At 38.5% G+C, this 12612-nt stretch overlaps 1 protein-coding gene across 3 annotated transcripts in view; it reads right to left on the bottom strand.

The window, feature by feature from the left end:
• The window catches only part of THSD4 (thrombospondin type 1 domain containing 4), a 243561-nt gene that overhangs the window by 53816 nt on the left and 177133 nt on the right, over positions 1 to 12612 (bottom strand). For all 3 annotated transcript variants that reach the window (XM_053988291.1, XM_053988292.1, XM_053988293.1), the window contains one exon: positions 2831 to 3035. In XM_053988291.1, coding sequence (XP_053844266.1) covers positions 2831 to 3035 — 205 coding nt within the window. The remainder of the gene's footprint in view (positions 1 to 2830; positions 3036 to 12612) is intronic.

Below are 12612 nucleotides of genomic sequence, written 5' to 3'. Positions count from 1 at the left end.
AATGAGCAATAGACTAATACAAAATAGTTCACAAAAGCAGTATGGAGAAGCTTTCAAACATTTGGATGACTTCTAGCCGAGTGTGAAACTCATATTCTTGCCTGCTTTTTCCAGCACCTCCTGATTTTAAAGAAATATCTCCTTGTGCACACTCCTGATTGCTCACTTGCTTAGTACTGTAGAGGAAAGTGTGGAGCTTGGTAAACCTGCTTAATGAAACCACATGGAACTCAAGACAATCTCCCAAACACAGAAAAACAGAGTAACTGATACTTAGGAACACCTGCTGTCATCTCCTAAAAAATACCTTAATGACCTTGAGCTGACTTCCAATTTTGCATTGAAGAAACTAAAATGTACAAAGTGAAAGAAAAACCAAAAGCAACCAACTTATGCTCCTTGGAAAAAAAAAGGGAATGGTGCTTACAAGCAGCTCTGATGACTACAGCTGGATTATGACAGAATAGGGTATTGAAAATTCAGTTTTGCAAAGCACTCAACTACATCCTTAAAGGAATGGCTGCTGGGTTAATTCCCTCGTTGCTGCTTCAGCATAAGGATAATTTTAATTTTTTTATTTTTAAAGTTCAAGACTTCTGCTTATTATCATAAATATAGTGAAAACAGTCTGAGTTTTCATGTTTCCCAGCTCCACCAGTGTTACATGCACTATAAAAATGTTTAAATTCTGAATGCTATTTTATCAGTGAGAAATTTGTGACCACCAATATGCCAAGAAACCAACTTCATAATTAGCATTTCACTTGTCCAATGAATTGTTTGATAAGCCTTTCTCTTATTTTCAGCTTTCTGATCTGCTTGAACATGTTCATTTTTGTCCTGGTGTAACTCACCTGCTTTAACAAACCAAGTTTATTGTGTAACAATGTAAGCAGAGTGGCTGGGATCCTTCTAGGCTGGAATTACATCCTCAAAAATTCCTAACATGGGAGGGAGCTGGCAAATTTAGCAGACTAAATCCATACCAGCACATTTAAATAAAACATATGAAATGGATAAAAACAAAAAAAGAAAGAAAGAAAAGATGATAGCATAAACCAAGAGCTCAGGGGATAAGGAGTTAAGAAGTAGCATGGGAAAGAAAAACTCTGTCACTTTCCCATACATGCCAACAGCCTGGTTATTTTCGAACAAAAATGTTACTCTCTTTCTGTCCTGCCCATTACAAAAATGTTCAAGTGGCTCAGGACATTTTAATATAGTTAAGGGAGTTTTTCTGTCAGCTGTTTTCAGATGCTGGCACATAAATCTGACAGAAAAATTAGATTCAACTCCATGATTTTATATATTAGTAATGTGACTACTTTCACTGTACTGCCAAGTCTGCTATGTTCTCACCCATTTTCTACCAAATGTACAAGTATCCATGGAAATTCTTTAGAAAGAATGATTGGTTTAGTTCATCATCATTTAAGTTAGTGTTGATGGATGCTATACAAACTGTTCTCATGAAAGTGGTGTTATATTTTAAACGGGCCGCAACACATGAAAAAACAAACGCTGGTGTATATTGGTATATAATATATCAAAACCTCATTTGTATGAAACCAGGACAAATAAGAACTGAGAAGACCACCCAGACAATAGGTTCAGGACATTTGGCTTTCTTGGACTGTGGGTAGCTTATTCTATTTCTTCAATTTTGAAGTAAATTTTTGGTAAAATTATGGAACACACTTTCCAGTTCAGACTGTTCCCCATAATAAACTCCCATCTACAGGCAATGTTTCTGTGGAATTCATTCCAGCTTCAGCAGGAATTAAGGGGAAGAAAGTAGAAAAGAGTCAAAGCAATTCCATAATGAGCACCTTCCTTTTTTGTACCTGAGCAGCAGCTGAGATGCTTTACCCACCAGAGGGGAGGTAAAGCAGCTGTCCAACAAGAGGACTGGCATTTGGAACTTCTAGTACAGCTAGACAGTTTCTAGCAATAACCACACCAAGCTAGCACAGAAGTTCTCAGGTGGCTCCAATTTTACCATCTGCAATGGTAATTTTTAAGACAGATCTAAGGATGGTGAAGAGAAAACTGAAGGGTGAGGGGCAGGTTTTATGAATCATAAGTAACTCTTGTCTCTCCAGTCCACTCATCAGAATTGCCTGCAAAACGTGCACAAATGTAGACAAACTAAGGGCTTTGTAACCTGGGAACATGACAGGTTACAGTGGGGAATGCCACAGTTCATAAATACACACAAGACTGATATAGATCTGGTATAAATTCCACATAATCTCTAATTTGCAACCCACTATACACATCTAGAAGTATACATTAAAATGTTATGTTTCTATAAATATTCCAGGATCCTCCATGGTTTCGAATTAAGGACCTGCTTCTGAATAAATAACTGTACAAAGACCTTGGATTCTGTGAATATCTCCTCAACATCAAATTATCTCACTTTAAAAGAACTGAAACTCTTTGACAATCAGAAGATGCTCTTTTCTACTCAAGCAGCCTTTTATATACATAAGCATCTGCTTGGCTGGATTCTTGACTGATCAGAGAAGGTTAATGATGTGGGAAAGGGAAACGTCACAGCGGAACGGATTGAAAGGAGAAACTAAAGACAAGTCAGACAGGCAGGGAAATAGACTGTAACAGGTCTATAATGTTTGTCATGTAAGATCAATGTAGAATTAAAAACAGCCAGTTAGTTCTGATCAAAACACCTGTTTAACGATTTATTTTCTTTCCTCTCTTCTTCTTGACATTGATTTCACACTGCTCAGAAGGCCTTTCCTGGCATGACCTCCACCCAGTTGCACTAGCACACATAGCATTCTTCATTCACTGAGATGCAACTTACCCAAATAGTTGTTGCTCTTTGACATCTCAGTAATGTTGATTTTAGTAGCTCCTTCAGGAATTTCCACTATCTTGTGGTAGCCAAGATTTGTTAGCGTGTGTTTGAAAACTCCAGACACAACTTTGCAAGCAGTGTTGTCCCCTCCACATATTCCACACTTGTCAATCACCTTGTCAGAACCCAGATAGTCGTCACAGCCGATGCTCTGCAAAATAAAGTAAGATTTCTTTTTCCAAGATCTTACAACTGCAGACTTCAGACACAACAACCGAGAATAGCATGACTTTCGGAGAAGAATCAATTCTGATATGATTTTGTGAATTAGCATTTCAGCAATGTCTTCTGTAAGGAAAAAAGCAATAAAACCCAAAGAGTTCTCAGACTTGGTGTTTTCAAGGTAGCCAACAGGTTTTAATATCCTGCCAGGCAAAATCCAAGAACACACCACGAGCAGTAATGCATTGATCATGCTGACTGCATACTCCTCAGCTGAAAGAAAAGCTGAACAACACAGTTCCCACAGCGGCTGCTCAGGAAAGAGGTGGAGAGCTTTGATTTTGCTATAATTCAAAATAGGCTTTCTACAGAAGCAGGACTACTTTCTCTATAGTCTTGTCTTAATCTCCTCTAAAAGTGAGCACTCAGCCTATTCTCACCAAAAGAGGTATGTGAGAAATCTTTATACTGCATCTAGACAGTTAGAGAAGAAACCCACCTGTTCATCAAGTAGAAAATCTTCCACTCACTCAGTAACACACACCTGGACAGGATAGCTTAAAACAAAATCATTTCCTAGAATCACAGAATGGTTTGGGTTGGAAGGGAACCTTGAAGATGACCCAGTTCCAGCCTCTTTGCCATGGGCAGGAACACCTTCCTCTAAACCAGATTGTTCCAAGCCCCATCCAACTGATCTTGATTTGTAAAATCCATCAAACAGCTTCCCTAAGATGAGACACTAAAGGAATCCTGGATGACCAGGGATGTAACTGTGTTTTTACAAAAACAACACGGCTGGCCATTTTTTCTAACAGTTTAAAAAACAACTTATCTGAGATAAATCAGCTTCTGTTTTGTGACAACATAGAAAACACTCCAGCAGCAAGCCATGGAAGAGATTTGATATCCTGGAATTTTGATGTTGGTTATGACCTAAGTATAGCCTGGAGATAAGTAGGAATTTGTGACTGGCTGACTGCTAAGCAGCATACAGACAAACCACATGGGATTTACTTCTGGAGTACAGGCTTGAATTTGACTTGGCTAGTGAGGAAGCTGCAGATCCTTAGGAGACAGCTTTAAGATAAGCAGCAGATATTTAATATACCTCATGACAATACCTTTACGTTATTAACAAGCAGAAAATCAGCTGCATGGAATTAGAAACTCTGTATTCCTCAGAATAAAATTTGGTTTTATTTGTGAAAAGGGTAGAAATGCCCAACTCAGGGCTTGCTGTAACAGGCATCACTGTACCTATGCTTTGGAGAGAAGACATTCCCCAAACCCTTTACAAACATGGCATAGCTGATCTACCCAAGGCCAGGATGTCCAAAAACGAAACCCCTGCAACCCACACCCCCACAAAAATCACACAGGCTACTTCCTGACATTGCATGAACCATTTTATCCAGCCACTTTCACACAAGCACACTGGGAGTCACAACATAAGGAGCTTGTCAGAATCCCAGACATCTGGGGTTTCACTCCCATGGTATTCCATTGATAGCTTACTCAGGAGAAAGATCTGAGAGTGATCAACAAAGGAATTCCAGCAAGAACTACAAATATCATGAAGTAGTAGGACTTCACAGTGAGACAAGTATTGGCTTTATTTACAGCCATTGAAGTAGTGTGTTCTTCCACCTCAGCACATCAATAGCAATATTGGAAAATCAATCAAAATCTCCCAAACCTCAGAGAAAACATAACTAATTTCTGTCACAGATTTTGAAACTAAATTTTATTATTCTACTTCACCACGGTGTCCTATAATGAGATACAAGAATAATGATGTCCACAAGGTGGCACTTACAATCCTCATGAAATCAAAATGTAGGTCTTTGCAAAACAACAAAAAATTTAATTTCTTACACCTAAACATGAAGTTGATATTGCGCTTCTTTTCAAATTAGCCTTTACCACATGAGTAACACTCCTGCTGCTTTGTTACCAGTAATACATTCTTTTACATTTTTCAGTTAGTCCAGGATTTCTTTTGCTTTGGAATGAAATAAAATGTTCTACTAAACTGAAATTGAAAAGAAATCTCAAATTGTTCCTTCTTGTATTATATGTTCTCCTTGTCTGGTGACCAGGTGGACTTAATTTATCAATCATAAATAAATATTTTAATCCAAATCCTCATGTCTTTCCTCCAAAGAAATCCTCACTGACTTCAAAGTTGACATCAACTGGAAATTTGCCAAGTCACAGAGGTTGGACTCTTTATGGATTTGACAGGGCAAAATTCTATCAATTCCATGGTCTTCACCATGCAAAATTTACTAACAAATTTAAAAGACTTTTGGATTTAAGTGTGTCAAACAGAAGTATGTATATTATTTTTCATTCACATGAATTTTTGTGTAAAATCACTTCCACTGAGTCTGGGAAAATGAGAAAGATCAAGTTAGGAAGCACCTGGGAAAACTTTATGTACACAAATCTCTAGGACCAGATGAGGTCATGGTGATTGGCGGTGATGCCTAAAAAGTAACTGCCACATCCATCTTCATTAGAGCAAGAGGACCTGAGGCTCACTTGCAGGTTGGTCACCCTAACAGCCCTCAGAAAGACTGCAGAGCCCATCCTCATGGAAGCCATTTCCAAATGTAGGAAGGACAAAAAAAAAAACAAACCAAACCAAACCAAAACAAAACCAAAAAATAATAATAAAAAAAAACACACACACAAAAAAAAAAAAACCAAAAAAAAAAAACACAAAAAAGAAGACTGAGATAAACCATCATGGACGTACCAAGGTCAAGTTGTGTCTGAACTTGTGATTCACTGACAAGTTGAGCACATGAATGGAGAGGAATGGATGTTCTGTGCCTTGACTTTAACAAGGCCTTCAGAGCCTCCCTCAGTGTCTAACAGCCACACTGGAGAAATTCAGACTGGGAAAGTTGACAATAAGGTATAGACAGTAAGGTATCACAGACATACTGCTCATGTAATCCTTTCCCTCCAGGCAGGAGGTACAGCCGATTAGGAACAAGGAAGCACATACTGCTATGGCATCTGAAAGCTCTGGATCCTCATCTTTCAGACTTACACTTTGCATTAGTGGACTTAGATTCCTTTCCCAGACAGTCAGTTTCTGATATTTTCACCCCAACTTTTATTTCTTGCCTTTGGTAAGTCTCTGTCCTGTCCACAAGGAAAGACACTAGTTTTTCTGAGTTTTTTCCTCTGAAGTCTAAGCAAGTCTGCCTAGAGATTGGCTGGATGGCTCTCCCCTCAATGTGTGAAGAAGCTGAGCATAATACTACTATTTTTCTCTGGCCACTGTTAAAATCTTTGACCTTCACATATGACCTTAACTCCTTCATTTAGATAAACATAATTCCTTTCATTTCTCTGTCTGTGAAGGGTAGTAAATGAGACACCAATGAAGATGTTATGACTACTAGAGAGTACTAGCCAGCATGTACCATTTTAACAGCACAGCAGGGAAATGCCAGCACAGCCCGTGTTTGAAGCATTTTACTGTAGGAGGCACTGCTTGTGTACAGACACCAGTGCAAGGTTTGGTGGTGCATGTTCTTCAGCAGAAACAAACTGAACAGGCTGTCCAGCAGTGAGGAGCCATGGCTGTACTCGAGCAAGAGGTAAACATCATGCTTCAGAAAACCTCCCAAGGCAGAGCACAAGAAAGCCAGCAGAGCCTGCTTGTCTCACTTCAATGTCTCACACGTCTTCAAGGTCGCAGCCTAACCCTCATTTGCTTTACGAATCAAAGGAGCAATGTTGAGAATTTACATTCAACCACAGGATAACAAACAACATTCTAATGGCTCTCACTTGATTTGTGGTTAGCTATAACCATAATTTTTACCCAAACATTTGATCCTGCTTTGGCTTTCAAATATTTCCTGCTGTCCACAGACCTAACGCTCACAAATCTTTGATGCTATTTACAGCCCCTCACGATTAGATTGTGGTCACATCCAGATGTGGTCCACTTAATTAATCGCAGATTTTCTTACCTGCACAATAGCTGGTTTCATTACCTATCTGTGCTTTAAGCTGAACTTCATTTGGTCAGATAAATTTCAGACAGGAAGAAGAAGCAAGCTGTTCATTTTTGACAACCTTAAGAATTCAAATTCCATTTATAGTATGTGGATATGCACCAGTTTATCAAAAAAAAGCTACTCACATGAAGACATATAAAGACTCTTTCACTAAGATATTCAATAGTTTCTTACTGGCTAGAAAATTACTTGAGAGAAAAAAAGGTTTTATTCTTTTTACAATGGAAAAAGTAAAGCCATCCATGAAAAGTAATCATGTGAAAAGATGGTCTTAGAGATATCAACTAATAGCAGCCAATAAAAAAGGATTAAAAAATCTAAAGTATGAATCTCACAATGATACCTCAGACAGGAAAACAACTTCTCTCCTGTTGTTTTAAGGGAAGATGCTCTAAATGGAACTTGTAGATCTCCCATACACAAACCCAATGTAAGGTCTATGAAATCTGCCTAAACCCCCAGCAATAAAGACCTGAAATACAAACAGACCATTTCTGCCTGTCACCTATTGAAGTCAAGAGAGCTATTCAGCTTTGAGACCTCACTCTACAAAGAGCTTATTAAAGGAGTTTACTCAAGTGTTTTGAAGTGGCTGTGTTAGCAGCATTTAAGAGTGAAGAAGATGAAGAATAATCCTAATATGTACATTCCTTTGACAAACACACCTCTAGAAGGTGAGTGCAGGGCTTGTGGGCGTGTCCCCATTTGATCCCATACAGTTCAACCAGCAGCTCTCATTTCTGCCTTGGTTAAGAGGAATCTGTCTTACCCACTCCCAGGAGGCTCTGGCACTGAACCCACAGGCACATGTCCCCACACAGAAGGAGAGTAGTTTCACCATGGCTGGACTCTGGGCCAGGCTGCTCCCATATATACCTGCTGCTACAGCACCCACAAGCACATCCAGGGTCCTGGGGCTTCAGTTCTGAGGCTTTGTACTTTCAAGCTGATCAGATTGCTCACATTCACTAAGAATGGAAAATGGAAATACTGTGATAGAAAGGCTGACTTTTTTTTTTTTTTTTTTTTTTTTTTTTTTTTTTTTTTTTTGGTTATCTGAACATAAAATTTCCAACTAGAAGCTCCATACCTTAAAAGTTCTAATGCTCAAGAGGTACAATAGGTCCAATTTAAAACCACAAGGACATTAAAGCTACTCTAGTACAAAAGCAGACTAAATATAATCTGAAATAAATATTCCTAGATCACATATTAACAAAGCACTTGTGTCTGCTTGAATATACTGATCAGCTGCAAATATGCCAGATTGCTTGATAGCCCAGATTCAGCAAGAATAAGCAAACTCTGTGCTTCTATTTAAACAACTCACCTGGAAAAGCAGAAAACCATTTCAATATCTAAGGTCAGATACCAACTCCACACAATATAGTTCTTTAAGAAGGGTATCTTCTTTGCTAAAATTCGTATACAAAGTGCATATTTATGATGTGGATCATAAGGCTAAAGCCTTCAAAACTGCAGACAGGGCTTGAATATACCAATGTTCTGAATTCAGTAACAGTGCAGTCTGAAAATTCATGAAATGATTCTCCAAATCTAGCCTAAATTGACCTTGTTGGCAACGACAAGTAACAGTTAAACAAAAGAATACAATTCACATAGTTGATGTTAACTCTATGCCTTTTTAAAACACCTCTTATCTAAGTGGCTAAAGCTAATGCATGTCAGCACCATCCTGATCAGATCTCATTGTTGGCAAGTAGTACTGTGCCATTTCAGGATTCAATGAAAGGTCTCCACAATTCTCTTCAAAAGGGTGGTACTTCAGAGAACAAGTGTAAAACCCCATATAACCTCACCAAAATTAGAGCTGTTTCCTTAATGCCACACACTGACCCCCTGCCAACCCCAAAATTCTGCCTTTTAATTCTTTCCTGAGCTTTACAATACCTGCCATTATTATTTTCTGGTTCACGAATGTCAAAAGGAGCATAAACAAAGAGTAATAATATTTGAAGCCAACCTGAGGAAGGCAGTGAAGAACACTAATTGTTTCAGTTATGAGTGGTGTTCAGAACAGCCTCCTGAGCCACTTCCAGGCAAACACTCACCTCTCCCACACAATGAGCAATGGGTCACAGCAATGAGTCACTGCTTCTATGGCAACTATTTCATTGTTTCAAAGGAACTTCTTTGGCATGGCAACCTTTTGATGCTGTTTTTGTCCTGCCCTTTAGGAACAGGAGATGGAAAAGATGCCAGTCCATTTTGCTATTTGAATGTGGCAAAAATACAATCTGTTTCTTCTGAAAAATCAGAAGTGGCAGAGCAGCCACTCCACAGTGCAGGAGACACCTCCAATGGCACAGCCTGGAGTGGAAGCCTCCATTCAATACAGTTCTATTTTCTCCATCCTTGGAGCTAAAGAGCTAAGTAGCACCCCAATTAACATCCTTTTAAGCAATATGGGTGATTCACCCAAATAAACACAATTTATGTATTTACACAAATACAGATGCTCTCTCTTCTCACTATATGCAGCTATAACTGCATACTTGCAAATACTTGCAAGGGAGTTTTTCAAACTTACAGATTCAAGTTTTCTACTTTTTAATTTTATTCTTGCAAAGCTCTATTTGAGCTTGCAGGACTGAAATACTAAAGTTCTGCCTGTCCTATTGAAAATAATAGCCCTTAAAACATAAAGTTGGGGGCAGGGGATAAGTGTTGTGCAAATGCTTTGGAAAACACATGGAATCTCAATGTTCTGGAGTTTTATGTACTCCTGTTGACCAGAATTTAGGAAAGGAGGCAGTGCACCCTAGCTCTGTTGCATGAGTTAAGTACAAAGTCCATTTAACACTCAGGCATCTGCATTTTTGGCTGTACATCAATGCTGCAGGGGGAGGAAATGTGCAAATGCAAGAGGGAGGAGACCACAAGAGAAGATGTGATGGCACATAAAGCTCCTTCCAAGTGTGTGACTGTACACTCATTTCCTACAAATGCAACAAATAGCTGTGAACATTTCTTTGTGGAAGACTCTACAGAGCTGCAGATCACTTCTCTTCAGAATCTCATGTGGCCCTGAGCATTTATGAGATTTTTTTAGATTTATCTTAAAAGAGATGATCCTTTGCTCTTCAGCCAGCAAGGACTGGATTTAACTAGCGCTTGGTTCTGAACACAGACTTGCTGGAAGGTTTGTGCCACAGTCCTATGCTGATTGTTCAGAAACATCCCTTCTGATTAAAGAAAAAAAAAATACATTTACTATCATGTGAAACAGGATTTCCAGGAGCTGCTCTGTTACCTGTTCAAGCTCTTCCTTGATAATCCTGCAACCAAGGTGTGCAGTAGATTCCCCTGGCTCACATTCTCCACTCTGGTTTACTGCTCCTGGGTTTAAAGGAGTTTTGCCCAAACAAATCCTTGTCTATACAACACACTAAAACACTGTTCTAAATACATCTGGTTTGTACTGCAGTGGGAGGTTTTTCTAATCTGTGATCTTCACTTGCTTGTGAGAAATTACTTGCAGAGATTAGTTTTCTTTTTATAATGGGAATTTGTGGTAACAAACTTGGAATGAGAGAACACCGGTACCCCATCCCGACTTGTAGAGCTTGCACACAAGCAGAGGCAGAATAAAGTTCTGGAAAAAAAAATTCTGGAAAAACAATCATTAAAATTATGCCTCTTTCTATAACAATGAGCATGATTCATACAAAGATAATAGTTACACAGAACAGTGTATTTTTAGACAAAAAAAACCCTCCTTTATGTGTTTTAATAGACTTTTTACATGGGACAAATCAGTTTACATCATTTGTCATGCTCAAACACTATCAAATAATGGAATTTATGTTTTGAGTGACATTTTTGCAGCTAGAAACCAGGGAATTTGGTTCTTTATAATTTGTCTATTCTCCTCCTTGATCATGTCCAATTCTTAGGATGCAGATTTTCCTGTAATTCAGAATTGTAGACCAAAACACCTTTTCTAGGCTTCTAACCCTATTTAGACAAGAGTGAAGCCGTTCCTCACAGAAAACCAAAACTTAAGAATGGTCTTTCCCTAGATAACACCACTGAATGCACCAAGTTCCTTCTTCAGTTTCCTGTGTATAAGACTTCATGGGGCTTGCATAGGGGTTAGATTTAGCAGCTTGTATTACAAAAGAGGTATTCCTGAAACTGAAGGGTGTTTTAAAGCTGCTATTGAACTAAGCTGTTTTAAACTCTCAAAGCTGATGATGAAAAGACATGAAAAAGCAAGAAATACTAGAATTCACTGTGATTTGACCTATCACTAAAGTTCTAAAATAAATTCCCTTTGTAAAAAATCAATATTTTTCTGTATTTTAGCAGCTTCTTAGTACTTGCCAGATCAAGACATATGGTCAGGTATAGCAATACTCTGTATTTAGTATCTTGACATATTCCAGTGCTGCAGCTTTTTAAATATTTTTATTTCTGTTAATCAGAGAGAAGATGTGCAAAGCATCAGTGATGAGGTCCCTGAGTAATAGAAAACCGTATGCATTTCTCTATTTTGATTGGCTTACAAATAAGGAAAAAAATTGGGGCCTAATGCCCTCCTCAGAAGAGTATGTTCAACTTCACTATTGTGTCAATAATGACTTCATCCTTAATTTGCACTAGAAATTCCTGGCTCTTAGTATTTTCTAGCTAATGTGAAGATATTCAGGGTAGCAAAAAAAAAAACCCCAAGTATGAAGAGCTGCAGAAGAATCTCAAGGTGCTTTGAATGACTAGAATCAATCACCAAAACTCTCCCACCATATTACAAGAACACAAAAACATGAAGTCCTTGCAAGTCACATCAAAGGCACCAATAATGGGTCCATAAGAGTGATCCTAAAGCTAGGAAAAATGTACGTTATTTTGTCAGAATATGTTTCCAGGCTGAATTTTTAATTTGAGGCACAAAGACTTCCTCAGTCAAATATAATGCCTTTTTATCATTTAGTAGTCCTTTATTGAATATGCTTAGCTTCCTTCCTGAAATTTAGGGTGCCTAATTCCTGTGTCAGTCAGTTCCACTACATGCCACATCATCTTCATTTGAGAATAGCACTGGGTAATTTCTGCCAGTGACTCAGAGATCTTGTACTGAGACAGACAATGGCAATCATTTCCTCTTCACATTCTCCATGAACTCTCACGTTTTATGGACTTCACTCAGTCATTCTCACCCAAGTTATTGTTTTTCCAGACTGAAATATTCAGCCTATGGAATCCTGCTCATGTTATTCCATTCCGTTGTCATCTTCATTGGCATAACTGCACCTCCTGTGCTTCTGAACAGTCCCACCTGAGCTGGGGAGGCCATGCATTTGAGATGCCACACATATGATCATCCATCTATACACACTCATACCCAGAAACACACACAGAGCAACCTGCTCTGGTTTGCACTGCTTTCTTCATTCCTAACTTCTTTTTTTTTGAGGCATTATGTTCATTTCAATACTCATACTCTTCCTTTCCTAATCTCATTCTCTGAATATTACTTACTTAAGTGCCTATGCAGGA

This window comes from Vidua macroura, chromosome 12 (assembly GCF_024509145.1).
Source record: "Vidua macroura isolate BioBank_ID:100142 chromosome 12, ASM2450914v1, whole genome shotgun sequence".
In the NCBI taxonomy this organism is placed as follows: Eukaryota; Metazoa; Chordata; class Aves; order Passeriformes; family Viduidae; genus Vidua; species Vidua macroura.
This window is presented reverse-complemented; position numbering and strand designations above follow the sequence as displayed.